Here is a 27,968-nt window from a genome sequence, read left to right as displayed (position 1 = left end):
CCATTTAAGTTTATTTTTCTTTATTTTTTTCGTTTTTTTTGTTTTTTGTTGAAACATCGAAATTGACTCCTAAGCCATTTTGAATGATTTCTTGGATGCATTTTCTGTTTTTTGTAGTTTTATGTTTCGTTTTTATTTATCGTTTTCTGCGTATGTGAGAGAGAGAGAGATGTGTATGGAGTCCACTTGTCCGACCCGCAACCCTTTGTCATGTCGTCCTCACCACCAGGCAGAAGCAGCCCTGGCCGCCCCTCCGGCAGTGGCATCCGCCACAGGGCCATCCTCGGCTCCTGATCCGTTCAGTCGTGAACACTGTTCGGCATCGCTCGCAATCTGCAGGGCATTCATGTTTTGGACGAATGTCTCCAAAGCTGCCGCATTCTCGTCCGGTGTATACGGCGAGGTTCGCTGGCTGAGCGGGCTGCGACGCAGGAATTCGTTCAGGTCGCTGGCCACACTGGCGGCCTTGGATCCTCCTCCGCCTGCCACCACCGAGGGATCAAAGTCGTAGCCAAAGGGATCTGGTGGCGCTGGAGTCTGCGGCTGCATTCGTGTCAGCAGGCTATTCTGCACAAATAGGTGGGAATCTGTAAACAGAGAGAAATTATGACACTTGGATGCTTCTCAATCAGCTAATCAACTTACCGTTGCCGTAGTCGCCAACCACATTGTCGCAGTAGTTGGCGCCTGGAACGCTGCCGCCAGCCTGTTGTGGCTGCTGGGGATCATAGGCGTTCGAAGGACGCACCCGGCTGCTAAACACGCTAGTTATTTCCACGTGATGCGGCGACGACGATGCATTGTTGCGCGAGAAGTTAGACTCCGATATATTGTGTATCGACACCTGGGAATGCAACAAAAAAGTGGGTTTTAGAGTCTTGAAGAGATTATAAGGAGGACTCTAGCTACTGTCCGCAGAGGAATTGAAGGAAATGTGGTTGGTAATTGAGAACTGGGTGATTAACTGCAGGATTACATGATGTAAATGATATTTTAGGTAAACATGTGGTTAGGCTTTTATGGGTTACGACACTTGTAGATTTTCATTTGTTTACATTTTCTAAAAGGTTCTTTAAATTGGTAAAATGGTAAAGTAACTATTTGAAAGGGAACGTAAGCATTTAGAAACTAATATAGAATAGATGTAACTATAAATTATAACAAAAGCCCAAAAGGATAAAAGTCTTAGCACGCCTCACAAATAAGAGCCCTAGATTTAATGTTTGTATCAAAAATTGAATTAACAATTTTAAAAAATTTCTTAAACCAAGGAATTTACTAGACTTGAGCATATTTTTAAATATTTTCCATTCCAAGTGATTGAAAATTTGTTAAAATATTAAAATATTGTGTAAAAAGCTTTTGATGTAAGTACAACTGGGTGTTACCTTATAATCTACATAATATACAGCGTTGCACAGATATTTTTAAGGTGACCTTTAAAATATTATTGAAATAATAATGAATCCCATACCTTAGAATCTACACATTATATGGGCTTGACTTGAATTGAGAGGTTATAACCAGTTATTTTTTTAAATAAGTTTCAACTAAATCCTTTCCCTTAAGTTTAAATCATAATTACTGCATATGAATCCCATTAAAATCTTTTAAAGATTTCCACTAAAACCCCTAATTTGTATATTCAATAGTAAATAAACTTAGCCCCACGCCCACCAGTTTATTTTTCGTGAATGTTAGCTCAAAATCAAAAGTTGTACCAATGATCAGTGTGTTAAATATGAAAGAAATGAGCACTTTAGATGATTCAGAATGCACTCCGGACAGTATGGATACAACGGCTGGCCCAATGGCCAGCAACCATAGATGTCACGCACCTCATTGTTGAGATGCTGGCCCGGTATAAGATTCTTGAGAAAGGCGGCGTCGTCGTAGCGAATGACTCCGGTGTTGGGTATGCCCTCCAGGTAGGAATTGAAACCGGTGATGGTTGGCGGCGGAGAGTCGTCGCCACAGCTGTGATGCATGTGGCATTCGCTCGATCCGCCGCCGCCGACGCTAGATGATACCTGCGACGGGCCACCGGGCGATGCAGCCGAAAAGACCTCGAAGCCATTGTAGTAACTTGACTGCTGGTACTTTTCTTGCAGTGGAACGCTTCCGCCTCCTCCAGACGCTGGGTGGTAGTCTGCCGACGACGACTGCTGCTGCTGTTGTTGTTGTTGCTGCTGCTGCTGTTGTGGGGCAAAGCATGGCCATTTGCTGTCTTTGGTCTTTTGCTTCAGCTCGCTACCGATGGCAGACAGACACTTTTGTTGCGAGTGCTTTGGCCGGGCAATCACCGCCGCCTCGCCGACCAATCTTCCAGGACTGTTGCCGCTGTTTGGTGGAACGTTTGTACAGCTAATACTGATATTGTTGTGCGTCCCGCCGCCGCTGCCGCCAGCGCCGCTGTTGCTGCTCCCGCTGCTGTTCACACTGGACGATCCACTCGAGAAGTAGGAGAAGGTGGAGCTGCCGTTGTTGTTGCTAGCCTGGCTGTTGGCAGCTGATACCTGCGCCTGTTGCTGTTGCTTGTGCTGTGCGGCTCGAGCCGCCTCCGCCACAGCCTCTTGTGGAGTGTAGTAGTTGACATTACTGCCAAACTGCCGGTAGCCGCCCATCGCAAGGCCATTGGTCACTGCCTGGTGCAGTGCCGGGTTGCGTATGGTGAACATACCGTTATCGTTCTTGATTATGGCAGCCGGCTGATCCATGGCCATTGGTGGGGCAGCAATGGGTAGACCAGCACCAGCAAAGTTACGCACTGCAAAATATGTTTTTTTTTTTTTTTTGAATATAATTTAAATGGAAAAATCTCTATGGGTATCCGAGATCTTATCTTTTCAATTTATAATCGATATTTTTCCTTGTATATTGTCATATATGTACTTATTGTCTACTCACCCGCCGGAATTGGATTGGGATTGGGTGGCAATATACCGCCACTGGCCGCTCCTCCATTATTGCCCTGGTGGAACATGGGATTGCGCAGTGTGATTATATTGCCGCCAGCACTGGTTTCAATTGAAGCTGTGGGCACACCAATTCCCGACCCTCCGTCGACTTCACCACCGGATCGTTGCTTGTTAGCAGCTCCAGAACTTGCACTGGCTATGCCACTTCCAGCTCCGGACTTTCCGCGATTGCGACGGCGACGCCTCGACGATTTACCGCTGGCACTAGCAGCAGAAGCTGCAGCTGCTACGTTTGCCGGAGCATTCGGAATCTGGCTATTGCGAATGGGTCGAGGATTGGCCTCTACCATGATCACACCATTGGGATCCATGCCAGCTTCTCCCGCTGCTCCATAGTAGCCCGCCAACGAATGCGTTGGCTGCTGGAAGTGATGCTGCTGCTGCAGCTGCTGCTCGGCCAGGGGCTTGGATAGTAGCCGGATGGATTCGCTCTTCTGACGCAACTGCTCGCTTTTGGCTGGATCCACCTTGGTGAGCGTGATGCCTGGCGGCAGCGAAAGGTGTTCCACCTGCACACCCCGGTTCAGCTGATCCATGATGCTACAGTTTGGAGACTTGGCCTGCTGCTGCTGCTGCTTGGAGGTGGAGCCGGAGCCAGTTGACTGACCGATGCGCAGATGCTGCATCTGCTGGGTCAAGGTGCTGGCATAGCTTCCCGCTTGGGAGGGGGGTATGGCAACTTCGTTGGGATTGAAATAGCCCATGTTGTGTGGAATGCCGGAGAGATCCTCTGGAAATGAAATGTTCGAAGTTTCCTTCAAGATGGAAGGCACTTTCTTGACTTACCCTGCTTCTGGCGCTGCCCGCGTTTGCCGCGCTGCGTTCGCTTTGATGGGGCACTGCTTTCGATGGAGTGTGGGACTGGCTGCTGTTGCACACCGGATGAAGATGACTTTGTCCGCCCATTGTTGCCTCGTCCACTCCGCAACTGCTGCTGCTGCTGGGTCTGATAGACTTGCTGAGTATGAGCGCTGCTGCGATTCGATTCGAGTTGTTGCCCGGCAGCCTGTTGCTTCTGCTTCCTCGTGGATTCTGCTGGGCGCTGAGACTGGGCCTTGCCAGGGGCCATCTTTTCCTGTGGATGCTGCTGCTGCGACTGAGAATTTTGTTTTCCACCTGCAGCAGGCACCGGCGTGGCCTTGCCTTTGGCCTGATTTGAAGCCTTGGCTGACTGCGTTGCCTGCTGCTGTTTGGGCACCACCTCTTGCTGCTTGGCCGTCTTTGCTGGCGCGGAATTAGCACTTGACGCTGGCTTCTGCTTGGTGCTGATCACTGGTGGAGCAGCCACCGGCTTCGGTGTCTGAACAGTAGGCTTCGGCGGTGTTACTGGCCTTTTCACGCTCACCTCCGATGACTCGCTGCCCGTTTCCCACTCGCCCTCTGATGAGTCCTGCATGTGGAGCGACTTGAAAGGATTGTTATCAAGCTGGCCGGGATCCAGACGCGACTTGACTCGCTTCTGCCTCTTCGGTGGCTCCTGTGGCACAGGCTTTGGCGCCGCTGGTGGTGGTGGCTTGGTATTTGTAAGCTTCTTGGGTGCAGTCTTTGGCTTCTTCACACTGCACACGGAGCTCTCGCGCGTGCTCTGCGGCGTCTGCGACTTTGAGGAGGCGCTGCATGTTGTAGAGCTGGAGGCGGTGGTGGTCACAGCCGGTCCAGCGGAATTCTTTGTCTGCTTTTTGCTATTGTTGTTGGCTTTGGCTTCCTGCTCCGCCGCCGCCGACGCTGCTGCTGCTGCCGCTGCAGCTCGTTTAGCCTCTTTCTTTCTGGCCTTGGCGCTCTTCTCGGGTATAGCAGGAGCTGGAGCAGGAGCTGAAACTGGAGCTGGGGCAGCGATCGGATGGGAAGCAGGCACCTCCGATTGAACGGGACCCGAAGATGCCACCATATGGCCATTAACGAAGGTGTACAGTAGCTTGTCTTCATGCGGAGCGCTGCCCTTGGCCACCACAGTGACCTGCTGCTCGGCTCCTGGATGGGGCAGCTGCACCCGTCGTATTGTCACTATACGCTTGGAGGGATCGGCAGTGATGGAGTTGGCGGCCATGGCGGCAATCACATCTCGAGAAAGCTGCTGCGGTTTTTGCGGATGCTGGGGGGGAGCATAGCACACTGGGGTCGTGTAAAAAGAGCTGGGACTGAACTCTGGGCATGGCATCTGGACTTCGGCGGGTTCGGGAGCAGCCGGCGTCGCCACTGTCGCGTTTCCTCCGCCGTTTAGGATGTCCTCTAGCTGGGCCATCTTGGCCAGTTGCTGCTCTTTGGTGGGCAGGTAAGAAAATTTAAATTCATTGTTCGTCTGCTTCACAGTGGCAATGAGCTCCAGAATGACAGTCTCCACCTTGGCCTTGGCCCGCTGCAGATTCTTGATGTTTGCCTCCAGCTCGCCGATACGCTTCTTCTCCCTCTTTCGGCCGCCAGCAGCCGTCAGAGCCTTCATCTCGTACTTGTCGATGAACTCCTTGAAGTAAATGTCGAGGAACTGGCCCCGCATGTCCTCCAGCTCCTTGATGCGTTTCTCCTCCTCTTTGCGCATCTTCTGTTTGGCCTTCTTTGCAGCCTTTTTCGGATTTGAGGTCTGCGGCTGCTGGGACTTGCCCTCGATGAAGTTAAGGGTCTCGTTGATCCAGCGCTGCTGGTCCTGCTCCCGGGTATAGGTGCCCAGGAACTCGGCAAAGTCCTGCATCATGTCCTCCTTGCTGTAGTCCGCCGAGAAGGTGCTTCCGGCCACAGCCGCCGCGGCTGCTGCCGCATTTGCCGCCGCCGCAGTGGCGTCTGTTTGCATCTGGATGCTCTTGCAGAGGCTGTCCAGGCACAGCAAACTGTTATCACTTGCTGCCTGCTGTTGCTGATTCTGCTCGACCTGCTGCTGCTGCTTACTCACCTCGGGCAGCTTGGCTGGCTTGCTGGAGGACTGCTGCTCAAGCTGTGCTGTGGCAAACACTTTTAGGCTGGGAGGTTGGCTTGGCGGCGGGGCGGCTTCTTGGGCCTTGGGCGGTCGCTTTGGTGGGCTGGCGGCTGCCGGCGGTGGCTGAACAGCTACTGATTCGGCAGCGGGCTTGACTTTGGCCGGGGCGGTGGCTTCCTCAACGGACTTGCTCTTCCGGTCGTTCACAATCTGCGAGAGCTTCTTGCGCAGACGATCTCGTGTCTCGTTGAAGCGGGCATGATTGCACTCCTTCTTCACGCGCTTCTTCGAGTGATTCTCCTTGCATGGCTCTCCAATGTCCGCGTAGTCGGCGCAACCTAACGAAAGAAAAAAAAAACTTAGAAGTCTCTGCTGAAAGTCCGCCTCGACACTTACATTTACGCATCTTCTCCTTGCTCTTCTTATTGGCACTCGTGTCGCCGCTGCTCCTATTACCAGACTGCGACATGTTGGGATGATCGCCCGCCTTGGACTTGCCGCTAGATATACCCGTAGTGCTATCCGGCTTAGTCCGTTTGCTGCAAAGATAAATATTAATTATTTGTGTGCCTCCGGCAGGTACTTTTTGTTCTTATTCCACTCACATTATCTGAGAGTCGTGCAACATCATCAGCTGATCCACGCCGAATTGCATCTTCTCTATGTTGGCATCGCCAAGCGTAAAACTGCAAAACGGAAACCCAAAAAGTTAGTATAAATTGGGAAATTGCAAGTCAACGTGACGATTTTCAGCCCAGAACTACGGCGATTTTGACAGCTGACAGATATGCTAATTTGGCATTAGACACAAGGACATATACATATATGCTAAAACTTAAGTTTTTTTTTCCTTTCGCTACTTTTAGAGACAGGATTTCACCTTTTTTCGTTGAGTTTTAAACAGAAATTCCTGACTAGAAGGACCTTACTCGCGTGACGCCAAAGTTTTGATTACTCCACAATCGATTGTCCTTTCGATACATTACACCATGATAAAATAACGATTAGTATGACTGTATCATGCATTACACCTGTGCTGCATGCTGCAACTATTTAAGGTGGTCTCACTGCAAAAACTGTTTTCTTTTTGGGAACAGTATTGCCCGTTATAGCTTTTTTTTTATTTTGGTCAAAGATGAAATCTTAGTTTTAAATAAGGAAAGGAAAAATCCGATAAGTTGCATTTGTCGAAACTTGTGATATCAACAACTTAATTTATCGATATTATCGAAAAATATCGGAACGATATTACAAATGTATATCGGTTTTTAAATTCAATATCAATATTTCTACCATCCCTACGAATGAGATTACTTACTCATCTGTGATTTTGAAAGGCGAATATCTGCAAGAAACATAAATTAACCCAATTAGTTATTACATTCTGTGATTATTGTTAAGCATCTAACTCACCCAATAACTTGAGCCAGAAACTGTTCGAAGCGACCGTCATCCTTGTCTCCAACCACGCTGTTCAGCCGGAGCCGCAGATCTCCCTTTTGCAGCTCCAAGTGGCCAAAGTCCGTGCTGTTCGAGTTGAACTTGACAAAGAAGTTGGCATAGATGGACAGGACGAAGGTCCAGTACGTTTTATACACATAGTGCTGGTTACGCAGCTCCTGCAGCTCGGCGGGACTTGGGGCCAGCTTGCGATTGAAGAACATCAAGGAGGGCAGCGTGGAGCGCAGCTCCTCCCGCGTGAACGACAAGGGCTGGAAGCAGCGCAGCAGATACTTGGTAAGAGGCGGCGACAGCTGGTTGGCCAAGATCTTTCTGGCCAGTTGGCAGGCGGAGACCCGGCAATTTTCCCCGCAGAAGAACTGCGCCTCGATTAGGTCGTGGCGATAACGCTTTCTGGTGGTCAAGTGCTGGAACACCGCCCAGGCAATGTGATATGTAGTGCGCAGGGTGTCCGTTGCCGTCTCCGTCTGCCGCCGGAACACCGATGATCCACTGCTGTGGCCGCCGCCAGTACCGGACGCTGGCTCATCCTCCGGCAAATCACTGGACCGACGCTGCAAATGCTGCTGGGCAGCGGAGCTTGTGCTCGCTGTCGCCGCATTGTGCTTAGCTTCGTCGCTGGTGCAAGTGCTAAGAATCTTTGATTTCATCAGCTTGGGATCCTTCTCGACAATGCCGAGCGTTGTGCATTTGGCGCAATGACCCGCTTGTCGCGGTCTCATGGGAGTGCCTGCGATGGAGCAAGTTATGCATTTGCAGTTCCTGTCAAAAGATTAAAGTTAAATGATTTTTAAGGACTTATTCCACGCTCCTTGGTCCCAAAACTCCTACTACTTACTCGTTATGGTGTTCGAGCAATGAATTGCACTTCTTGCAGAGATCTTCGTGTAGCAAGTTATTCGGCGGATCGTAGAAGCCATCGGGCCACTTAAGCTTCGTGAATGCCATGATGTTCTTCCACGCCAGCTGACGGTCCACGATGCGCTGGAAGTCAATGAACTCGTCGTCGCTGATGTCCGGCAGCGAAAATGAGGTGGCATCCAGAACGACCTTGTCGAATATGTTGTACACATCCAGCAGGCCACTCCGACGTTCATTTTCCGATGGCGACAAGTTGAACTTGTTCAGCTCAATCCAAATGTCCGTCCACCGCCGTTCAATGGAGTGCATGTGCTCGTCGAAGAGCATATAACGCTTTATCAACGCCGTTGTCTGGGAGGATGGAATCGCCTCCTTGAGCGCAAGAATGCAGGCCAGCATGGTATCGCCCAGCGGAGTGAACACATGTTGCTGGAAAAGGCGTTGGCACAGTAGCACCCAGGAGAGCTTGAACTTGCGCAGGAAATCATTTTCGAACGCAAAGAGGCTCAGGGAAATCTTTTGCGAGATGCAGTTCAGATCGGAGTAGCCATCAAGTATGTCTTAAATGGGTTTTTAGAAATGAAAAAATTAATTATATAATAATCAATTATGTTATAATGGCTATAAATTTATATTACACCCACAATTTACAATTTAGCAACACATAATTATGAATTATTATGCTCAGCACTTTTCAAATTTAAAGCTTAATTGAACTTTAAGATTTCAATTCTTTGTTTACAAATACATAATCCCAGATATTACAATTAGACTTAGCTATCCACTCTTCCTTCATCTTACATGTCAGCATCCTTTCCGCCGGAGTTTTCTCGTTCTCCTGGATATTCTGGGCGATTTCAATCATGCCCTCCGAGAATGCCTTGACAATGCATTCCACGTTGTAGGCGAGTATTTGTAGCAGCAGCATAGGATTGTTCGCCATCAAGCTGTAAGACAGGTAAAATATATTTACTAAATAGAGTCAATTAATGGTCAGTTACTTACATTGCGCTGAATAGCACTAATATCATATTATCGGAGATCGCTGTGTCATCAATAAAATCAAGATATTCGGCATTCTTGTCGTAGAGGTAGCCACTTGTAATCCAATAGATTTCCTTGTTGCACTCAAGCAGCTTCTCAAACTTATTGTAGGCAGCATCGTTTCTATTTTGAAGATGAATCAAATTTATTATTATTAGTGATATTTTTTGTCCTTGAGTCTATAAAGCAAAATTTGATATTAAATATCTGTTTTGCCTATATTGGTCCTTACTTCAACATGGGACTATAAGCCTTGATCAATACGTCCAGCAGCATGACCACCATGTGAGCAGCCTTAAATTGGTCCATCATAATAGCCATAATGGTTTCGCGGTATTCGAGACATTCCTTGCAGGAACAAAATGTAAAGAACTCTTCCTTCGGGTGTTTCACAAATATGAAGGCAAGATTCTGGAAATAAAGCTACAATGGATTAGGAGGTACGTCCAATTATAAAGCTCGTCCATGTTTTCAGGCAAACCCACCGTAATTGCACGCAACTGTCCATCGGCATCGCGAAGCGGATTCTTTGGATCCTCCGAGAACAGGCGCATGTTCTCAATGGCCATCTGAAAAGTCGATATTTAAAGTATAAGTATCTATATATGTTACATTTTAGATTTAACAAGAAAGGAAGATAACTTTGGGAGGTCCAAAATACGTTTAAGTAGTCAGTGGACTATATGCAAAGTTGCATTTAGATAGCTTCAAAACTGAGGGACCAGTTTGCGTAGAAACAGACAGACGGACCTGGCTAGATCGACTCGACTGTTGATGCTGGTCAAGAATATATATACTTTATAGGGTCGGAAATGTCTCCTTGCATACTACTGACAAAAATTATAATACCCTCCAAGGGCATAATAATGGAAGAAGTTGTTTTCGCTCTTCTGTGGCTATCAACCACTAATACCAGGACTTGATTGGGTTGGATTTGTATTGGAATAAGCCCAAATATTCTCAAGGAGTTTGTTTTTTCTGTATTTTCATTCTGAATAGGCGCCAGCTAGCCCACAAATATAGATGGACTGGATGTCGCGGTTAGGTTTACAAATATAAACTCTGTATATCACAGGGGCCACGCTTAGGTTTAAAAAAGCAAATCCGACGCCAATGCGGCTGGATTTTGTTATCTATAGCGCTTATAGGTGTTTTTTATCGGGCTTTGAGCTTGACAGTCGTACCTGACCTGGCTTAACATATATTCGCAAAAGATCTTCTTAGAGATTCTGTCAGAATTTACACGGCCTTGCAAATAAACTGCAAAAACTCCTAATTTAAGATACTAGGATACTTGGACAATCTCTATATATGACACCATTATCTAGTCTAAAACCCACCAGATACGATCGCGTCTCGTCGTTGGGATCGCCGCCGCCTTTGTGCTCACACTCGTGCAATAGCTTGTCGCTCAGCTGCAGCTCGATCGCGTTGTCTTCGCGCAAGCTCCATTCCATCAGTGAGACCACCTCCTTGTAGACCGTCTCCGATTTCGGGGCCGGAGCATAGGGATCGAAGGGCGGCAAAGCCAGGATCGTATGCAGTGTGTTGATGATGTTGCCCTCGGGGAAGTTGAGACGCTCCAGCAGTTGGCAAGGCGGCGTGCTGCTCCGTGCCGGCATCGCCTGTGCGGGCGGTGGCGACGGAGGCAGCTGGGAAGCAGCAGCGTCAACGGGTGCGGTGGAGGAGGAGGAGGAGGAGGCGGTGGCGTCGACGAAACTGGTGGCGTCGCATTTCAGCGGCACACAGGCATCGTCGCACAGTCGCGGCGTGGCCGCATCGATGGACATCTTCATGCTAACATGGCAGCAGGGCGCCTCCGGATCCAATTCGCCATTCAGCATTGGATCGTCGCAAGCGGACGCGGAGGCGGCGGTTTCCAGCTCATCCGTTTCTTTGGTGTGCGGCACCAGCACCACCTGCTCGGCCATTGCGGGGGAGGTTAGTTAGTTAGTTACCCTAACCAACGTACACAGTCGTCGGATCACTTGTTAGTCTTTGGTGGTTCCGAAATTCGCGTATGCGCGACGCATTATTATACGAATCACAGATGTAGATGCACTTTCACTCGGTTCACTGTATGCGCGCGCGTGTGTGTGTGTGCGGGATTTGTTGGGAATGGATTGGAAAGAACGCAACGCGTTTTTCCCACAACGCGCCAAGTGCGCCTCTGGTCGCGTCTCACTGGATGGCTGCTACTGCCCTGCCATCCGATCTTTGTGGACTGTCCGTTGCCTGGCCGTTTCCGATTCGTTTTCACTCGTTTATTGTAATTTTACGCGTTTTGTGTCGCTCGTTGTCCAATTGCAATTGCAATTTTCGCAATTTTCTGCTGCAAAAACATCGATGTTACTATCGAAACTATCGATGTTTCAAAAAAAGGCAATACATCGATATACCTTTTTAGATGTTTTCACTTTATGGCCTAATGGTGGGTTTACACAGGCGCGCATTAAATCCGGAGGGTTGCATTATCTACTTTCTCTTTCGCAAGAATTTTTTTGTTTGTTATGTTCATAAAAATTTATTATTTTAAACATATTTGTGCAAATTTATATATGTACTAGCCCTTTTTGGTTTCGTTTTTTTGGTTATAGAACACAGACAAATGTAAAACCGAATTGCCGTAAAGCCAAGTTGTTCTATTCATTTGCTAAAAGGTTGCCTAGGCATGCTCTTCACATGCCATTATAAAGCACTTAAAATAGTTAAATGTCGGTATTGTAAAAGTTGCCCTATATGGTGTGAACAGACGCATCACATTGGTTCCATGTGAACATTTAAAAATGGCGCTAAACAACTCAAAACTCGACACTCCATGTATTAAATGTATCTACATGTATGTATATAAAATTGTAAAATGTATTGGCACGTAGATAATATGAAAAAACATGTAAAAAATATTGCTTTAAAAAAGGACTCGTTTAAAAAAAAGGGTGTTTGCAAAACTTAGTCTCAACTGGTTTAATAAAGTTTCCCTGCAATACAAAATATACAACATTTATATAAAAGAATTAATTAAATTGCTTAACTTAATTAATTAATAAAATACAAAGATATAGCAGAATACTAAAAGCCAAGTCAGTCTTCGATGCCCATTTCAATTCTCCTTGGCGCTGACGAAAACGTAATTAATAATTAATAATTAAATAATCATTAAAAAAGAAATTAAATTCAGAATCTAAAAGCTACAAAGACCCTTGTTAATCTAAACAAAACGCTCCTAAAACACAACATTCAGACTCTAAAAAAATATCTTCAAAAGTATACATTTTCCACACAAAATCTTTTTAGAATATACAATATTTTAAAAAATTAATTTTTCAAACTAAAACTTTTTTAAATTATATTTTAAAATGTTTTCTTAATCTAAGAAATTATGTTGTTTTTTTTAAGCCTTTATCTGGGCTTGCCTTTTCATTTCGCCGATCTGTTGTATTAGACTATCAGGGCGTAAAACCGGTTAGAGAGTTAGGAGAGAATCACACTTCTCTTATCAATTTTCATACTGAACTTAAAGTCCGCAGAGCATGTAGAATTTAGCTTAAAATCGAACAAAACACTGAATACTCAGTCGCTATTGAAACCTCAGCCTGGCAAGGCTAACCAGCTGAGCTTTATTCAGATCCCGGGATTTCAACGCTATAATCACAACGAAAATGTTATCACCGAAAAATGCCCTCCTAGGCGTAATCTCAGGGCTATTACTACTGTTATGCTTTGCAAAAGGCGATCCCCTCATAGAAGTGTTTAGATGGAAGCAGATGGACTTTTATAATCGTGGGGATGGTCACTTCAGCTTGGGCGGCAGTAGACCAGACAGACCCAGCGTATCGGGTAAGTAATAAAATGCAATTACATCATACTTGGGTATATGCTTAATAAGCATTGCTTATTATATATGTACTTATATTAAATGAGAAAACGTGAGAACAAAAACGATATAATTTTTGATTGGTTTTCTCACAGGCATGTGAAAGTATTATACCCTAACAAGGGGGATTGTTGTGACACTATTACTTTTTAGAAAGCAGTGACCCGTAAATCTAAATTATGAATCTTATTCAAGCATCTATTCAATCAATGGATTATCTGAATAAAGCGGTTATCATGATCAAAACGAGCACAAAATCGTATAATTTAAGCTTACCTTAAATAGACTAAATGGTGTCTCAAAATATGTCTATAATTTACGAGTACACTAATTGTTTTAACAATATTGGCTGAAATACTTTATACAATTTATTAATTGTATAATTAATTATAATACTTAATAATTTAACACTCTTGGTAATAGTAATAATTTTATTGACCAGCTCCGGTTGTCTTTCCTGGAAGATATTCTCGTTCAAAGCGTGAAAGCCTGACCTCTCGTGATTCTCCAGTGGGCATTCATTCCCGAGTCAACACCGGCAATGATAATGCTAATGCCCCCTACATTCCGTACAATAATGTGCCCATGGGTGTTACCCATTTTCGGGGTCGCCTCTTCGTCACCATGCCCCGGCGAAGAGTTGGCATTCCGTCCACCTTAAACTACATTGATCTGTCCAGGGAAAGTCGCGATCGCAGTCCCAAGCTGATGGCCTATCCCAATTTTGCGCTGAATCAGTTCAACGAGAGCGCGGAAAATCTGGTTTCCGTCTATCGAACCACAGTGGATGCCTGCCAGCGTCTATGGTTCATCGACACTGGAATGCTTGAATATCCGAGTAAGTTTTACCTTTCATTTTGAGTACCTTTCATTTTGAAAAAAAATATATTCCCTTAGATAACCGCCAACAGATTCGGCGCCCCAGCATCTGGATCGTCGATCTGGCCACCGACCGGGTGGTCAAGCGCTTCGATATACCCGAAAGCATTGCGGAGACTGGTCGCGGCCTGGCCAGCATTACCATTGATGTACAGCCGGGAGAGTGCGGCAATGCTTATGCTTATATTCCGGACCTGGTTTATCGCCGACTCTATGTCTATCACCTGCGGGACGATCAAATCTGGGCTTTCGAGCATAATTACTTTAACTTTGACCCGCTGGCTGGTGATTTGAACATTGGCGGGCAGACCTTCCGCTGGGATGATGGCATCTTCTCAACCACTTTGGGACCCCAACAACCGGATGGCAGTCGGAGTGTCTACTTTCATCCAATGGCCAGCACAAATGAGTTTGTGGTCTCTAATACGGTTCTCAAGGAGCGGTCGAATGCGGCTCGCTCCGATCACGGCAACGATTTCCGTGTCCTTGGCAGCCGCGGTCCATCCACTCAGTCCACCATGCACGAGTACGATCCAAAGACAGGTGTGATCTTCTTTGCCGAAATTCAGAAGAACGGCGTTGGCTGCTGGAACACGCACAAACCGTTCTCGGCGGAAAGCCATGGAACAGTAGATTCCAATGCCAGGGACATGATTTATCCCAGCGACTTGTCGGTGAGCAAAAAACTATCAATATCTATCCGCAATATTATTAAGAAATAGTCTTGAAATAATGCCTACAAATTAATGGTGCCAACTGTTTATTTTCTTTTTAGATCGACGAAGATGGCACCATTTGGGTCATGTCGAACTCGATGCCCATCTTCATTTACTCCACACTGGACACGGATGTGTACAATTTCCGGATCTGGAAGCAGAGGGCATCGAGGGCCAAGAGGGGAACAGTTTGCGAGTGATTTTTTGTGTGTTTGGAATTGCTTTAATGAATGTTTCTTTCACAAGGTTGTTAAATAAGTAATAATATATATGCATTTTGTATATTCGAATTTACCAACTGAAACTTAAATATATACATATAGAAAATATACCAGCATTTACAAAATGTACCGTTAAAAATTGCCTAAATTACTCATTTCTATCACATCTTAAATGTTACAATATAGATGTTTTTGTTTTGTCCTTTTTCTTTACACGAAAAACAATTGAAAATATACTAAAGAAAACAAAACATTCATGAAACAAAATTAGAGGCACTCCAATATTGCATAAGGATACTAAGTTGCACATGTGTGTGTGTGAGTTGATGTGTGTAATTTAAAACTAAAATACAAATTTTGCATTATCTTTTCGCATCCAAATTCAGAGTTTCAGATTAGTGACGTTCCAAAGTGTCAGCTATTCAACTATGGTGTATATATATCTATATTCAATTTGTATATATATGAATATGAGTTTATATAAAAGTTTGCAAAAATATATATTTTTATATATGTATAGGTTGATTTTGTATATGCTTCTCCTCAACTACACCTACGTTACATCCATTAAGTAGTTTCGATGATCCTAGTAAGTGGTGTGTGTGTGTGTGTATATATAGTTGACTATCATTGACGTACATATATACGGGAATGGAATGATTACTGGCCCAGAGCTATACGAGCATATTACAGTTACGAGTTATTGGTTGAGATTATTGCGATAATTCGATCTGGAAAGTTGCTACTGCACCAAGTAGTCCTTGTAGCCGCGCAGCGACTTTAGCTGCTTCTTCAGCTTGGCTATCAAATCTGAAGGCTGCACCAGTATGGATATATCCCTGCCCACTGAGTTCAATCGATCCCGTATCTCCAGGTCCTTGAAGAAGAGATTCAAAGGACGGCCATTGATCTCGGTGAGGATCCAGAAGGTTAGAGAACTGCCGTCGCAGGACTGCGCCTGAAATCGATATATATTAGTATTAAATGAGTGGAAAAACTAAACAGATAACCCACCTTGGGCGGCAGGCCGTGGCGTGCGGCCAAGCTGTTGGGTACCACATCCACAATGGTTGAAGTATTTCCATCTCTAATCAGGCCCAAGCATTGGCCCTCTCGATCACGTCGGATGGCATAGGCCCGACCAAATGGAATGCGACGCAGCAGCACCTCAACCTATGGAATATATTATATAAATATATTAATAAATATATAAATAAAGAGTATAAATTTATCGGCAGCTTACAAAGAGCGTGTTGGAGTTCCTGATTATCTTATTGGCCTCCACCGCACTGCTGATGCTAACGCCTGCTATGGACAGCAGCTGATCGCCAATGTGCAAGGCATTGTACAGCACCGGATGCTCCTTCTGCTTCCAGCCAGCAATCCTGTAAAGCATAAACTCAAGATCAGACTAAATACCTTTCAAGATTACTTGCAAGACTTACCAAACGCCTCCGAAGGCATCCACCCAAGCAATAGAGCCGACGCAATCCTTACGCCTCAGGTTCAAGCGCACACCGCCCGGATGTATGATTTCCCGACGCAACTGCATTACCTGCTGCTCTCTCAGCGTAAATCGCTTATTAGGCGACTGCTGCTGCGCCTGGGTGGAGCTTGGATTGGATGATGGTGTGCCCTGTGGCGGTGGCTGCATGCGAAAGACGCCTCCGTTTCGGGAGGGAGTAAACTCATTGTTATTCGCATTTCGCTGAGTTCCTTGCGCTTGTGGCATCCGCTGCAGAGGTCCCTGTGCATCCGATGTGGACGAGCTGCGCCGGCGCTGCTTGAAGTCCTCGTTCATTGTGGTGCAGAGGCTTCTTACCTGCGGGGATTGAGTGGAGCTCGAGGGCGTGGACTGATTCTGTGGCTGCTGCTCAATGTTGTTGTTCGTGGCGCTTGTAGATTTATGAGTCGATATTTTGCTTGTTCTTAAAGGAGTGTTGAGCTGTTTCAAATAGTGTAAATCCCTTCGGCTGGGCCGCGAGCTTATCACCAGTTCGGTAAGACCTCGGGTCAACCGCGGGGTTGGCCTGACAGGTGTCATTTGCTGAGCAGGTGCCGCGGGTGTAGCAGCCAACTGGCGACGCGCCAATGCCGGGCTCCGGCTTCCATTAGCCACAAGCTGTATGGAATCACTGCTTATCCCTCTAACGGGGCTGCTGCTACTAATGGGTATGCTGGAGGAGAGGAATACCTTCTCATAGTGCACGTTGCCACTGATGACGGAGTCACTGCTCTGCTCGCTATTCACGCTGATATTCGTAATGCCTGAGGTGTCGGCGCTGAGTATTATCTTTTTACCTATTTTTGGGCCCTGCGATGTGGCAGAGATCACAGCGGAGGAAGAGGAGCAGGCAGCAGCACTGGGCGGCGGATAGCAGGTGCCGTACACCGCCACTGTGGTGCCTTCACCCAACTCTCCAGTCAGCACCTTCACCTTGGTGGTGGTGCTGGAAATCTGCGAACTTGAATCGTTTGCGCCGGCATTATTGCTGCTGCTGCTGGGTATCTGCTGGCCCAAGACTTGTATGGTACTGCTACTGGCATTGGACGGAATGATTTGTACATTGCTTTTGTATTCCTGTGGCTGTGATGGCTGCTGTTGCTTGGTGTTTCCCTTAGACCTGGATCCCCCCTTCGCTTCGGGAAAGCTAAACACGTCGGCTGAAGAGGCATTCTTGGGCGGAAGTTCGGGCGGCTGTTCCAGGCCACTACTGCTGGGGTTTGACACCTGAATGATCGTTATGTTGTTGTCCTGAGGCTCCTCTGAGCTGTTCGCAGCGGCGACGGCAGCCGCACTCGATGATTGGAAGCACAGTGGCTTGTGTGGTTGTGGTCTCTTTGATTTGTCAGCCGCACCTGCGGACATGGATCGAGATGTTTGGGGCCTGAAAAGAAATGGAGAGACATGTATAGAAAATATAGGGGCTAGGGTTTGATATCGAGAGTAATTTCACAAAAATGTTTATAATTAATTTATAATTTTAAAAGGTTTTCAAAATATTTTCATTTTAAAGTTTAAAATAAACGTTTTTTCGGTGGTGTACATACGTTTTATTTTTCCTAAAAAAATCCTAAAGGCATCGTCTTTTGATGAATAAATATATATATCTCTATATATATCGAAGATCAAACGCTGTTTTTGAAGTGGAGGAGAAGTACTTTTTAATAACGTAACGTAATCATTTCGAAAAAGCACCTCAAAAGTGCCCAAAATCAGTATTTTTTCAACTTCTAAGAAGAATATTTCAAACATTTTGTATCGACATTTCAAAACGTTAAAATATCAAATATATATTGGTCTTTTACGTCAAATATAGGTACAGTATTTTATACTACCAGAATTCTTAACATTTGTCATGATATTCATGAGACATGGCCAAAAGTTTCTCATTGTCCGAGGAGAAGTTGGACGAGCTATTCGTTCAGGAGGTGACCAGCGTAGTCAAGCTAGTGTCTAGGCTGCCCACCAAAGACCAGGTCATGCCTATATGCGTTACTTGGCTAAAGATATTTCAGCGGTCAAAAGCCAAAGAGCTTTTTGCGCGGAACTCCATGCTGCTGCTTCTGCACAAGCAACTGAATGATCGAAGCACACTGGGTTACCCATTCACAGACCCTGAGAGTATGCAAATGGATTTGCGTACTCTCCATCAGATAAGCTTGGGTATGGAAAAGAGCGCAAACTTGGAGGAGAAAGTAGTAGAAGACTTTAGCTTGTCTTCCGAGTTGAATTCGCACAGTCCCTGCGACAGAAACTTAAAGGAATTGATTGATTCAAACAAGGCTTTGAATCGAAAGTTGCACGCGCTTCAGCTTCAGAGCGAGAAACTACAGGCCCAACTTGAGCATTTGGAGAAGGCAAAGCAATTACAAATCGAGCAAATTGTCATGCTGGACAGGGAGCACTGCTACCTGAAGCGCAAGTTCGCCTGCTCTTCAATTAAAGCCCTGAAGCTCCTATGCACCGGACACGATCCAGCCGAGTTATTCATTACATTTTACAATGTGCTTTGTTATGACGAATCAGACGTTGAGCAGACGAAGCTCTTGGGTGGACAATTCAAGGACCTGTTTCAAGCCCACGTCGATTACTACCAGCGAGAGCAGCGCGCTTCACTGCTGGAGCTGGCCAACCAAAAGTATGATAAGCTTAGGGCGAAGGCTAGCAAAAGGTACAAGAATGTGGTCGATATGAAGCTGGACGCGGAGGAAAGGGAGATAATTCTTAATGCTATGCGGAATCTGATGGTGCTGAGAAAAGTTTTTATAGCCACATTCAAGGGCAAGGCCAGCACAAAGCAGGCAGCCCTCGAGTTCCTGCAGCTGAGTAACGAGGAAATGGCCGAGATGTTGCCGCAAAAGAAAGATGCTGACTTACCTGGGAATTAGTCGTTCGCATTGCAGCATGTGCTCCAGATTGAGGATTTGATCTGAAATGTATAATTTATATTTTATTTATGTGTAATGAACCGTAAAACTCTGATGCTTACCAGCAGAAGCACGCTGTGCTGTGGCGGCCGACACATCCACGCGGACTCCGTTCTCCGTGAGCACACAAGCCTTGCGCAACAGGGGCGATAGAAACTCATCGTCGGACAGGTTCAGATCCGTATCACTGGTAGTAGGGGCTGCCTCCCCAGTAGTCGCTTCTCCTCCTGCAGCCGCATCTTCCTCTGCCGCGGCTGAGGACTCGCTTATCTGCTCGCTGTAGGTGCTAATGGGATCGGAGAGCATATTGAGCAGGTGCTGGGTAAGGGTGTTGGACATGGCAGTTGGAGCAGGGGCAGTGGGTAGAACAATAGCAGGACTGGAGGGCGGATCCGGCAGAGTCTGTTGCGGCTGGTGATGACTGGCGGCCACCACACGCTCAATTCCGGGAACGAGAGCCGCCGGTACTGGCGGCGGGGGCGGCAGCGGCGATGTGGGATCCCGTGTGGGAAGCAGCGGGGCACGCACTTCAGGTAACTTGGTGTAGAGGTTTTCGCGCGGCGACAGAATCTTCATTTCGCGCAACTTGGAGCGCAGCGTTTCCACCCATTCTTGCATAATCTCCCTGGAACAACAAAAAGCAAAAGTGAATTGACGCCTCGGCTTGTGCAACCTCCTAATTGGCGTGGCGAGCTGCTTACCAAGAGACGGCGTGGAATCGTAACACCTCGTTGCTGAGCGTGACCACAAACTCGAACTCGTGCGAATTGGGGATGAGGGCGTGCGATATGTGTAGCGCCTCCCGCAGCGACACCGACCATTCGGGCAGGTGTCCAGCTGCCTGACGGGGTTCGGCGTAGCCCTCCAGCAAAGCATCGGTGTCGTCGTGAACGCAGAACACCACCCAGGTGCACTCTGATTTCTGCAAGAGTCGCGGTTTTAGTATTTAAAATCATCTAAATATTGGAAAGTAGCCTTACCTTGGGGCCCACAGTCAAACGCTTGCCATCCGCCGTAAGCCTCTTCAGCCATGTATTCTTGTGTATTTCCCGGAACTGGGCACCACCAGCCGCCCCCCCTCCTGGGTTAGCTGCAGGTGCTGCAGGTGCAGAACTCCCGTTGGAAGTGGCAGGTGCAGTCGCCGCCGCTGCAGCCATGGCTCCGTCGGTGCAGCAAGTCGGTGTCAATTCCTGCGTCCGCGGTGTTTACTTCTCATGCCTTGCGTCTCGGTTTTATTAATCTCACATTTCACACGATTTCTATATTTTGAGGTAAGATTTGCTGCATTTTCTCTCCAGGGGCAACAACAAAAAATCAGCGAATGGACGACGCCATTTTTGGTATCGGTATTTGGGTATCGATAAGTGGGCAGGTCTGGCAGCACAGGTTAGCGAGTGTGAATTTTCCCTGTTGAGGTTTTTCATAGGGTTTTCCCAACGATTTCCCACAAAATTCGAGTTTTTTCGCATTCCTATAATTTCCTAGGGTTTTAATATGGAAATTAGGGAAACGCGTGAGGCGGGCATTGAGGTTTTAAAATCATTTCGGTGTGACCGGCTGCCGGATTTACCTAGTATGTCCTAGTATTTTTTCAAATGACTTATCGGCCTATCGATATCGATGACTCACTTGGACAAAATAATAATAAACAAAGTAAAGTAAAAAATAAAAATACAATAAGTAAAGCGGCTCTCGACTCGCTCCCGAACAGTGTGCAATGGGCTTATTCGGTAAAACCCCCAGCAAAGATCCCAAGGAACAGGTAAAACGGCACACCACAGCAATGACCTCGCTTAGATTCTCCAGGAATGATGTCATGTTCCAGTTTCTCGTTTTCACTTTAATTCTGACTGTTTTCTGCGATTTCTGGTGGGTTCGTTTAGGTGCAAGAGTGGACGCACAAGATCCGAAAGGAGGGCAACCAGCTGGACCGCCAGATTCGGAGCATACAACGCGAGGAGGACAAGGTGAAGCGCTCCCTTAAGCAGGCGGCACAGAAAAATGACCGTGATACCTGCATCATCCTGGCCAAGGAGATCGTGAACGCGCGAAAGGCCATTAATCGCATTTACACGTCGAAGGCCCACCTCAACTCCGTGCAGATGCAGATGAAGAATCAGCTGGGTTAGTAAAAAATCCAGGGAATGATTCTTTTCACCTAACAATCACTCTTTGCAGCTACCTTGCGTGTTGCTGGATCCCTGCAAAAGTCCACTGAGGTAATGCAGGCCATGCAGAGCCTGGTTCGGTATCCCGAGCTGGCGGGCATAATGCGCGACATGTCCAAGGAGATGATGAAGGCGGGCATCATCGAGGAGATGCTGGACGAGACCATGGACTCGCTAGAGGAGTCCGAGGAGCTAGAGGAGGAGGCGGCCAAGGAGGTGGACAAGGTTCTGTGGGAGATAACGGATGGCAAGTTGGGCGAGGCTCCCCTACCCCCAGAGGCTACTCCCGCTACACCCGCCGACAAGGCGGCCGCGCCTGCTCGGGTTGAGGTCCCGGTGGCGGAGGACGACGACGACGATGGCGAGGAGCTGCAAGAGATGCAGAGCCGACTGGCCTCCCTGCGCTCTTAGGCAAAATGTTATAAAGGCTGCATTTGGATTCGATATAGGAAGCTAGTGGCCGGCCCTTTCCAAAATTCAAAGATTTGAATTGCAGAAACCAAAATCACCTTAAAGAAGTAACATTTAAATTTACCTTTTAAGTGTACAGTTGCTCGGTTCAAATTGTGATGAGCTGCACGCTTTTAGTCTACACAATTTAAATTTATTTATTGTATAATTTAACTTGTATTTTAAAAACGATATAATCCAAGTGCCGCGTCGTCTCTTTCTTGGATGCGATACCAGGAAATCTGCAGCTTAGGCCCGAACATTGCTCTCTATGAAATCGAGGTAGGCCGCTACTCGTGTGTACACGCCCGGCCAGCCCTTGAGGCCGCAGGGTGTCGGTCCGTATGAGACCACACCGGCAATGTAGTAGTTTGCATAGCCCTCATGGTAGTCCTCCAGCAGCAGTGGGCCTCCGGAGTCGCCGCGGCAAGAGTCGACGCCCTCAACGCCGCCAGCGCACATTTGGTTGGAGGTAACAGTGCGCCTTTGGCTGGAGTACCTCTCGTTGCAGTCCCTCAACGGAACAGGATCCAGTTCGGCTTTAAGCTTTATGTTGGCCGTGAAGCTGTTTTCAGTGCGACCCCATCCGGCCACCACTACTTTGCGGCCCAGGAAAATATCGTCGCGTTGGGATGCCAGGCTGGGCAGGCATACTGGCGAAATGAAGTCACTGAACTTGACCTCATCACGCAGCCGCAGCAAAGCAATGTCGTTTAGCTGGTCCCTGGCATTGCCCGGGTATTGAGGGTGTGGTATCCGCTCCACCACTGGGTTGTCTACGTAGGGATCGTTGCAGTCCTGCTGGCCGTTCTTTTCCGTCGTACAGTCCGGGTTGGTGGTGGTGTCCCAATCGCCCAGACGCACGCCTGTCAGCTGCCAGTCACTGGGTATGGCGGAGACGCAGTGGGCCGCCGTTAGCACGTACCGATTGTTGATCAGCGATCCGCCGCAGTGGTGTCCCTTGACATTGCCAGCTGAAGATGGCGGAGAAGAGAAGGGTTCCTGAAGTATAAGATCGTCAGACCAAATCAGAGCGACTTACGCTTCGTGTATTCGATCAGTGCCATCCAGGGGAACTCCCGCTTGCCCGTTTCCACGCCGCCAACCACGCGATTTCCGAAATTATCCCCGCAATTGGGTGCTTGGGGAAGCAGTCCGGAACGTCTTGGCGGAGTAGTTGCAACGGTGGGCTTTGGACGTGGCGACGGCTGGGGTCTCAGACGATTGTTTGCACAGCAAATCTACAATATGGTAAATAAAAATTTATTTAAAAACCATTCTTGTTTAGTAGTTAAACTTAATCCTAGTCTTACTTACGAGCACATTCCCGTTGCGGTAACCACACTGACTGTTTGCCAGGAAGTCACGGTTTTCCCTTGAAACCGAGCCGCGTTGCACAATTTGGTAAAGATATCCGCATTCCGGGAGTTTGATGCAGGTCCCACTGTTATTATCGGGCGTTGTGCAATACCCATAGATTTCTGTTGAATATAACATAGATAAACCCAATAGAAATGACAAGATGTGTTCACCAACGGGAACGGGAATGCCCCCCGCTGAGCCACAGCTCGACTTGACTCGGGGTCAAGTTCAGCCCTGATAGGCGGCTATTACTTCTGTGGCTTTTGTTCCTTCATTTGGACGTAAACAAACCCAGTCAACGACTTGCCTTGTGCGTATGTGTGGCTTGCCCCAACCAAGAGCATCATCAGAATGCCCCAAAGAATATGTGGATCCATGGCGATAACTATCCTATGAGAAAATGAAACCGTCCGAATCTGAATGAACCGACTGTCCGAGCGCCTATCTTCGCCAGCTGGAAACACACTGACTAGCTGGCTGAGAGCTGGTGAGCGGAATAGCCACCGAGCGATTCTGATTCTAATTCTGGTTCCGAGGTTGAGCTTATCAGCGTAGCTCTCTCGGCGAGCTGTGATTGCCCAAGTCCGGTCTGGGCCGGCCCCAGTCTGAGTGTATCTCAGGGTCTGGTTTTGGGTCAGGTTCTGGCTTAAGCCCGCATCGAGGTAATCGAGCTCTGCTTGTGAGAAGTTTCTCCTTTGCTGCGCTGCCTCTCTGGCGACTGCCTCATCATCAGGCAGCCGCCACTTGAAAGTGCGATGATTTTATTCCTCTGTTGCACTTCAGGATGACTGGTCTTGGCTCGTTTTAATAACTAAATATGTAGGTACCTACATATGTACATATGTATATATTTAAAGAGCGTCTGCCTGTTGATGCTGCAGCCGACAAGTCGGTTGAGAGAGTGCGTCACATGTACTTTATGGTAAATACCCGTTGCCATACAACTAACTTGCCGGAGAACCAGATTATAAACAAAAGCGTTTGTTTTGTTTTTAAGACGTTACAATTAATACGTAATAAGCATTAAATATTTAGTACAAAGAGACACATTTAAAGAAGTTTGTTAATATTTGGGATACTATAAAATATTATACCTTTTTAATATTCTTTTAAATTGCATAAGAGTTGTATTATGTTTTACAAAAGTTTAGAAAATTAACACAAATTAAATTAAAAAATGATTTATCCATGACATCACCAGGTTATCTTATAGCTTTTAACAGCTTAAAAACTTTAAAAATTGTAGAAAAAAAACTGAATTGTTCAAAAATAAGGTATCAAACTGTATACAATAGTAACTACTTGCTTAGTAATAACCAAGTATATATTTAATATTTCAATAAAAACTCCACAAATTCCTCGACTTAATCATTTATTTGTAAAAGATTAACTTAAACACTTACTGCGTTGGACTGGTAGCTCGGGAAACCCTTCGAAATGAGCCTCTTAAAGTGTGTGAGGTGAATTGAAAATTGCTGTGCCATGGAGTGTGTGTGCGTGGATATGGCAAGGGTGCAAATGAATGCAAAAAGATAGATGATTTCAATTTGTTACAAGTGCTTTTAAGTTCAGATCGAGAGAGCAGAGTGCGAATGGGCGGGCAAGCCTGCCTTCCAAGTGGAGAGGCAGCTACTTCCTGTGGGCAGGGGATGGGTGCGTGTGCTTCTGTTTGTTTAGTGGCAGTTAGTTTGCTGATTTAATGTCAATGCCCACTTCAGGAAAAAGTGGACGTCGTCAATTTTACCATTTCATTTGACAATGCATTTCATTAGGTTTACCTCCGACTTATCTGGGGAAAGCCTGGCCTCCGGATGGCCATCCTGGCAACTCCTCTTAAATTAAATTGGAAATTGTGGGAAGCAGCAGGCTGTGAGGCTGTGAGTGGGCCGTACTCCTGGTGAGATGCTGCTTTGTTTTGGGCTAATAAACACGGTACTTCACACTTGGCTGGCCGCAAAGTGCTCGGCCGTTGCGTTGTGGGGTCCCAAGGTCCGAGTCCGTCCGATGGGTTTGTATAATTAAAACCCTTTGCTGCATTATTTATAAGTTTCTTCGGCTGATTTAATGCTGCCCGCCTGAGAAACGCTCGACCTTTTAGGTCATATGGGGCTATAATCACTGGTCCGTGTGATCATGTTAATTCCTAGGCAGAGAGCATTTAGTGAGATGGATGCGATAGAATGTCAACGATGTTCAGTTTGGAATCAATTGTTCCGAAACAGCGGGGAACTTTTTTAATTAAGCGAGATATGTCCGACGGGAATCGCAGGCGAGCACACTCTCCCGTATTGATTTGCCAAGAAAGTTTTCTCGTCTCCCAACCCACCAACACCAACGCTAACAGCATCCCCATTACCATTCCCATTCCCATCTTTGGGTTCTATTGATATGATGACTGCCGGCGCCTACACTGGCGGTCCTTGTGAACTGAATGGCAGCAGGACCTGGCATAGTCATCAGGGGCCAGAGAAGTCTCTGAATTCCAAACACTTTGGAATTTTATGTCTAAACAATGCGGGCTCGCAACACGACAGCGGCGTAAAATGTTGAGGAAGAGTTTTACCAAATTCCAATAGAGGCGTCATACAATGGAGTACACCGGAAGAAAAATAGAAAAATTGTGATGCCTAAATACTTTAACGAGAAGCTTGTTTTATTTTGAAAAACAAAATAAATTAATAATAATTTTAAAGTAAAAAAATATATTTGTTTTAAAGGGTTCTGTATGTGTTTGATTCTTATATAAATATTGAATTAAAAAATAAACTTTAAAGTTTTAGAGAGAAATGTCAGGTTTTTAGAGGCACTAAAAAAATCTGAACATTGTCGAGTATAGTTTCCGCTCGCTAAGTATAATATAAATATAATATATGATCCTATTTTCGTCGGAAATAGTAACCAAAATTACAAAATTAAAAAGATCTAACATACTCACATGAATAACACATAAAATACTCATACTCGATGTGATTTTGTTCTTCTGATATTGTGACTTAGGCCTTGCCCTAGCTTTTGCTTTATAAAATATACACTAGAACCCTATTTTTGTAGTGTATTTGTGCATAGAATGATTTGCGTGGGTGCAAAGGCGGTGGCTATGTTAAGAATTCAGTTGAAATGCGTGAGGCCATCATCCAAGCAATAAAGAAATAAAAGGGCTCACTCTGAGCTGTTTTCATAATGCATTTAAAAACTCTTTATTGGAAATTAACTCTTTCTATATTAAAATACAATCCAACAGTAAATACAATACAACATATTACAATGCAATACAATACAATTCGATTCGGTATAGAAGTCGTACAATACTCTGGTAATCGCTACGGCAATTCTATACTCGCACTTGCACTGGCCTCGGCGAATATCCTTTTATTCATGTACAAGAACTTTGGTATATTTGTAAGTTATATATTCGCTCGAAAGTAACAGAGGCATTCGTTAGGTTACTTTCCCGAAATATGTACGTAGCTTTCGAAATGCGAGAATGCTAAATTGAACTCCGATAAATTTCTAGATTGGTAACTATTATTTATTCGCTTTCGGCTTACGTAAGGGTGTTTAATGATTTCGATTTGGTGACAACTCATACTCTAGCTTGGCGCAAGGGTTCCATATACTGTATAGCTTTTGGTTGAAAATAGTCTTGTTGATTTTGATTTTCACACTTGTAGCCGAATCGGATCGGAATCGGATCGGATGGGACCAGGATTAGGACCAGGCGAGAGCAGTTGTCAATGATATAGACGTGTAAATATTGTGACGATGCTTAGTACATATGTCAAAACTATTGTATCGAATTCGCATTTACTTGTATATGATCCTAGATAACTAACTTGACTTTGCGGCATCTTTAAAATTTGATTTCATCCTCTATATTTTTATTTTTTATAGTTAGGTTCGCATGTATATACTGGATCGCAAATTTATGATTGATTAGGGGTATAGAAACTTTAATATATTATCATGAATTTCTTGTATATATATTTCTTTATTTATTATTTTACTTGATCATATCAATATATGTATATATGCAAGTATAGTTCATAAAACTTTTAACAATAATTTCAGTCGGTCATGTTGGTATGTAAATTATATATACTTAGGCTAAAATTACTTTTGTTTTCGTTTTTTATCTCTTTGTTTTTTTTTTGTTTTTGCTTTTGCCTTTCTTTTTCGAAGTATCATCTTAATTTTATCCTCAGTTGTAATTGTAAAATCATGTAATATTTAAAATTAAGACACGAAATCCTTTAGGTTTAGATATGATTGTTATACTTTAAATGATTGACGTAAAAACGTGTTCTATCTTTTCCAAGCTTCCAATCTTTGAAAGAAATGCAAGTTGTCGTTCAATGAGGCTTGGGACCTACAATTAGTTTAAATTGCTTCGAGCAAGCAGCATTGGAAAAGATATTATCGCATCGGCAGGCCGATAAACCTAGAGTTTACTCTTCCGGAAATATCTGTATGTAGGGTAGGGTAGTAGGTAGTAGTTATTCTCAAGAAAACGCGAAATATATGGAGGAAACATGCAGATGTCACTATTGTTGTAAGTATATCAGAAGTCGTCTGCACTCAGCAATGCGTGATATATGTAATCTGAAGAATCTTAACC

The 27,968-nt window shown here is 45.7% G+C and overlaps 6 protein-coding genes across 7 annotated transcripts; 3 read left to right on the top strand and 3 right to left on the bottom strand.

Annotated features, from left to right (window-relative positions):
• Positions 1 to 24: 24 nt before the first annotated feature.
• LOC108080789 (uncharacterized) lies at positions 25 to 11,593 on the bottom strand. Of its 2 annotated transcripts, none has more exons than XM_017175661.3 (15): positions 10,593 to 11,593; positions 9,738 to 9,821; positions 9,485 to 9,675; positions 9,214 to 9,375; positions 9,010 to 9,155; positions 8,186 to 8,768; positions 7,300 to 8,109; positions 7,205 to 7,231; positions 6,492 to 6,572; positions 6,283 to 6,425; positions 3,765 to 6,224; positions 2,908 to 3,708; positions 1,839 to 2,767; positions 646 to 844; positions 25 to 587 (listed from the first exon to the last, which is right to left on the bottom strand). In XM_017175661.3, exons 1-15 carry the CDS (start codon positions 11,181 to 11,183, stop codon positions 220 to 222), a joined length of 7,575 nt encoding a protein of 2,524 aa, XP_017031150.1. In that variant the 5' UTR covers positions 11,184 to 11,593; the 3' UTR covers positions 25 to 219. The 2 variants fall into 2 exon arrangements, with proteins under 2 accessions (XP_017031150.1, XP_017031151.1); XM_017175662.3 differs by having other exon boundaries at positions 9,485 to 9,663.
• A 1,230-nt stretch (positions 11,594 to 12,823) lies between these two features.
• On the top strand, positions 12,824 to 15,050 carry LOC108080811 (L-dopachrome tautomerase yellow-f2-like). The gene is made up of 4 exons (XM_017175713.3): positions 12,824 to 13,089; positions 13,569 to 13,964; positions 14,024 to 14,679; positions 14,781 to 15,050. Exons 1-4 carry the CDS (start codon positions 12,912 to 12,914, stop codon positions 14,919 to 14,921), a joined length of 1,371 nt encoding a protein of 456 aa, XP_017031202.1. The 5' UTR covers positions 12,824 to 12,911; the 3' UTR covers positions 14,922 to 15,050.
• Positions 14,919 to 20,813, bottom strand: LOC108080810 (uncharacterized). The gene is made up of 8 exons (XM_017175712.3): positions 20,354 to 20,813; positions 20,075 to 20,295; positions 19,436 to 19,998; positions 19,324 to 19,375; positions 16,388 to 17,830; positions 16,186 to 16,327; positions 15,957 to 16,115; positions 14,919 to 15,900 (listed from the first exon to the last, which is right to left on the bottom strand). The coding sequence occupies exons 1-8, from the start codon at positions 20,528 to 20,530 to the stop codon at positions 15,685 to 15,687; spliced, it is 2,973 nt and encodes a 990-aa protein (XP_017031201.1). The 5' UTR covers positions 20,531 to 20,813; the 3' UTR covers positions 14,919 to 15,684.
• Positions 18,217 to 19,428, top strand: LOC138929036 (uncharacterized). The gene has a single exon (XM_070287571.1). It carries the CDS (start codon positions 18,318 to 18,320, stop codon positions 19,332 to 19,334), a length of 1,017 nt encoding a protein of 338 aa, XP_070143672.1. The 5' UTR covers positions 18,217 to 18,317; the 3' UTR covers positions 19,335 to 19,428.
• A 163-nt stretch (positions 20,814 to 20,976) lies between the features above and the next one.
• Vps24 (vacuolar protein sorting 24) lies at positions 20,977 to 22,193 on the top strand. The gene is made up of 3 exons (XM_017175732.3): positions 20,977 to 21,135; positions 21,257 to 21,497; positions 21,552 to 22,193. The coding sequence occupies exons 1-3, from the start codon at positions 21,091 to 21,093 to the stop codon at positions 21,950 to 21,952; spliced, it is 687 nt and encodes a 228-aa protein (XP_017031221.1). The 5' UTR covers positions 20,977 to 21,090; the 3' UTR covers positions 21,953 to 22,193.
• Positions 22,072 to 23,830, bottom strand: MP1 (Melanization Protease 1). Its single transcript, XM_017175731.3, has 4 exons — positions 23,661 to 23,830; positions 23,309 to 23,472; positions 23,034 to 23,232; positions 22,072 to 22,965 (listed from the first exon to the last, which is right to left on the bottom strand). Exons 1-4 carry the CDS (start codon positions 23,728 to 23,730, stop codon positions 22,241 to 22,243), a joined length of 1,158 nt encoding a protein of 385 aa, XP_017031220.1. The 5' UTR covers positions 23,731 to 23,830; the 3' UTR covers positions 22,072 to 22,240.
• Between the last annotated feature and the right edge of the window lie 4,138 nt (positions 23,831 to 27,968).

The sequence above is a fragment of the Drosophila kikkawai genome, chromosome 3R, assembly GCF_030179895.1.
Source record: "Drosophila kikkawai strain 14028-0561.14 chromosome 3R, DkikHiC1v2, whole genome shotgun sequence".
NCBI lineage: Eukaryota > Metazoa > Arthropoda > Insecta > Diptera > Drosophilidae > Drosophila > Drosophila kikkawai.
Note: the sequence above shows the minus strand (reverse complement) of the source record. Positions and strands in the feature narration are given on the sequence as shown.

Coding starts and splice junctions, on each gene's coding strand:
- LOC108080789 (XM_017175661.3), bottom strand. CDS start 11,183: ATGGCCGAGCAGGTGGTGCTGGTGCCGCACACCAAAGAAACGGATGAG. Junction 9,822..10,592: donor ACGAGACGCGATCGTATCTG/GTGGGTTTTAGA, acceptor TCGACTTTTCAG/ATGGCCATTGAGAACATGCG. Junction 6,573..7,204: donor CCTTTCAAAATCACAGATGA/GTAAGTAATCTC, acceptor TCCGTTTTGCAG/TTTTACGCTTGGCGATGCCA.
- LOC108080811 (XM_017175713.3), top strand. CDS start 12,912: ATGTTATCACCGAAAAATGCCCTCCTAGGCGTAATCTCAGGGCTATTA. Junction 13,090..13,568: donor AGACAGACCCAGCGTATCGG/GTAAGTAATAAA, acceptor TTTATTGACCAG/CTCCGGTTGTCTTTCCTGGA. Junction 13,965..14,023: donor TGGAATGCTTGAATATCCGA/GTAAGTTTTACC, acceptor ATATTCCCTTAG/ATAACCGCCAACAGATTCGG.
- LOC138929036 (XM_070287571.1), top strand. CDS start 18,318: ATGGCCAAAAGTTTCTCATTGTCCGAGGAGAAGTTGGACGAGCTATTC.
- LOC108080810 (XM_017175712.3), bottom strand. CDS start 20,530: ATGGCTGCAGCGGCGGCGACTGCACCTGCCACTTCCAACGGGAGTTCT. Junction 19,999..20,074: donor CGATTCCACGCCGTCTCTTG/GTAAGCAGCTCG, acceptor TTGTTGTTCCAG/GGAGATTATGCAAGAATGGG. Junction 15,901..15,956: donor GCCACGGCCTGCCGCCCAAG/GTGGGTTATCTG, acceptor TATCGATTTCAG/GCGCAGTCCTGCGACGGCAG.
- Vps24 (XM_017175732.3), top strand. CDS start 21,091: ATGGGCTTATTCGGTAAAACCCCCAGCAAAGATCCCAAGGAACAG. Junction 21,136..21,256: donor GCAAAGATCCCAAGGAACAG/GTAAAACGGCAC, acceptor GGGTTCGTTTAG/GTGCAAGAGTGGACGCACAA. Junction 21,498..21,551: donor GCAGATGAAGAATCAGCTGG/GTTAGTAAAAAA, acceptor CACTCTTTGCAG/CTACCTTGCGTGTTGCTGGA.
- MP1 (XM_017175731.3), bottom strand. CDS start 23,730: ATGGATCCACATATTCTTTGGGGCATTCTGATGATGCTCTTGGTTGGG. Junction 23,473..23,660: donor AAGCCACACATACGCACAAG/GCAAGTCGTTGA, acceptor TATATTCAACAG/AAATCTATGGGTATTGCACA. Junction 22,966..23,033: donor ACTGATCGAATACACGAAGC/GTAAGTCGCTCT, acceptor CGCCATCTTCAG/CTGGCAATGTCAAGGGACAC.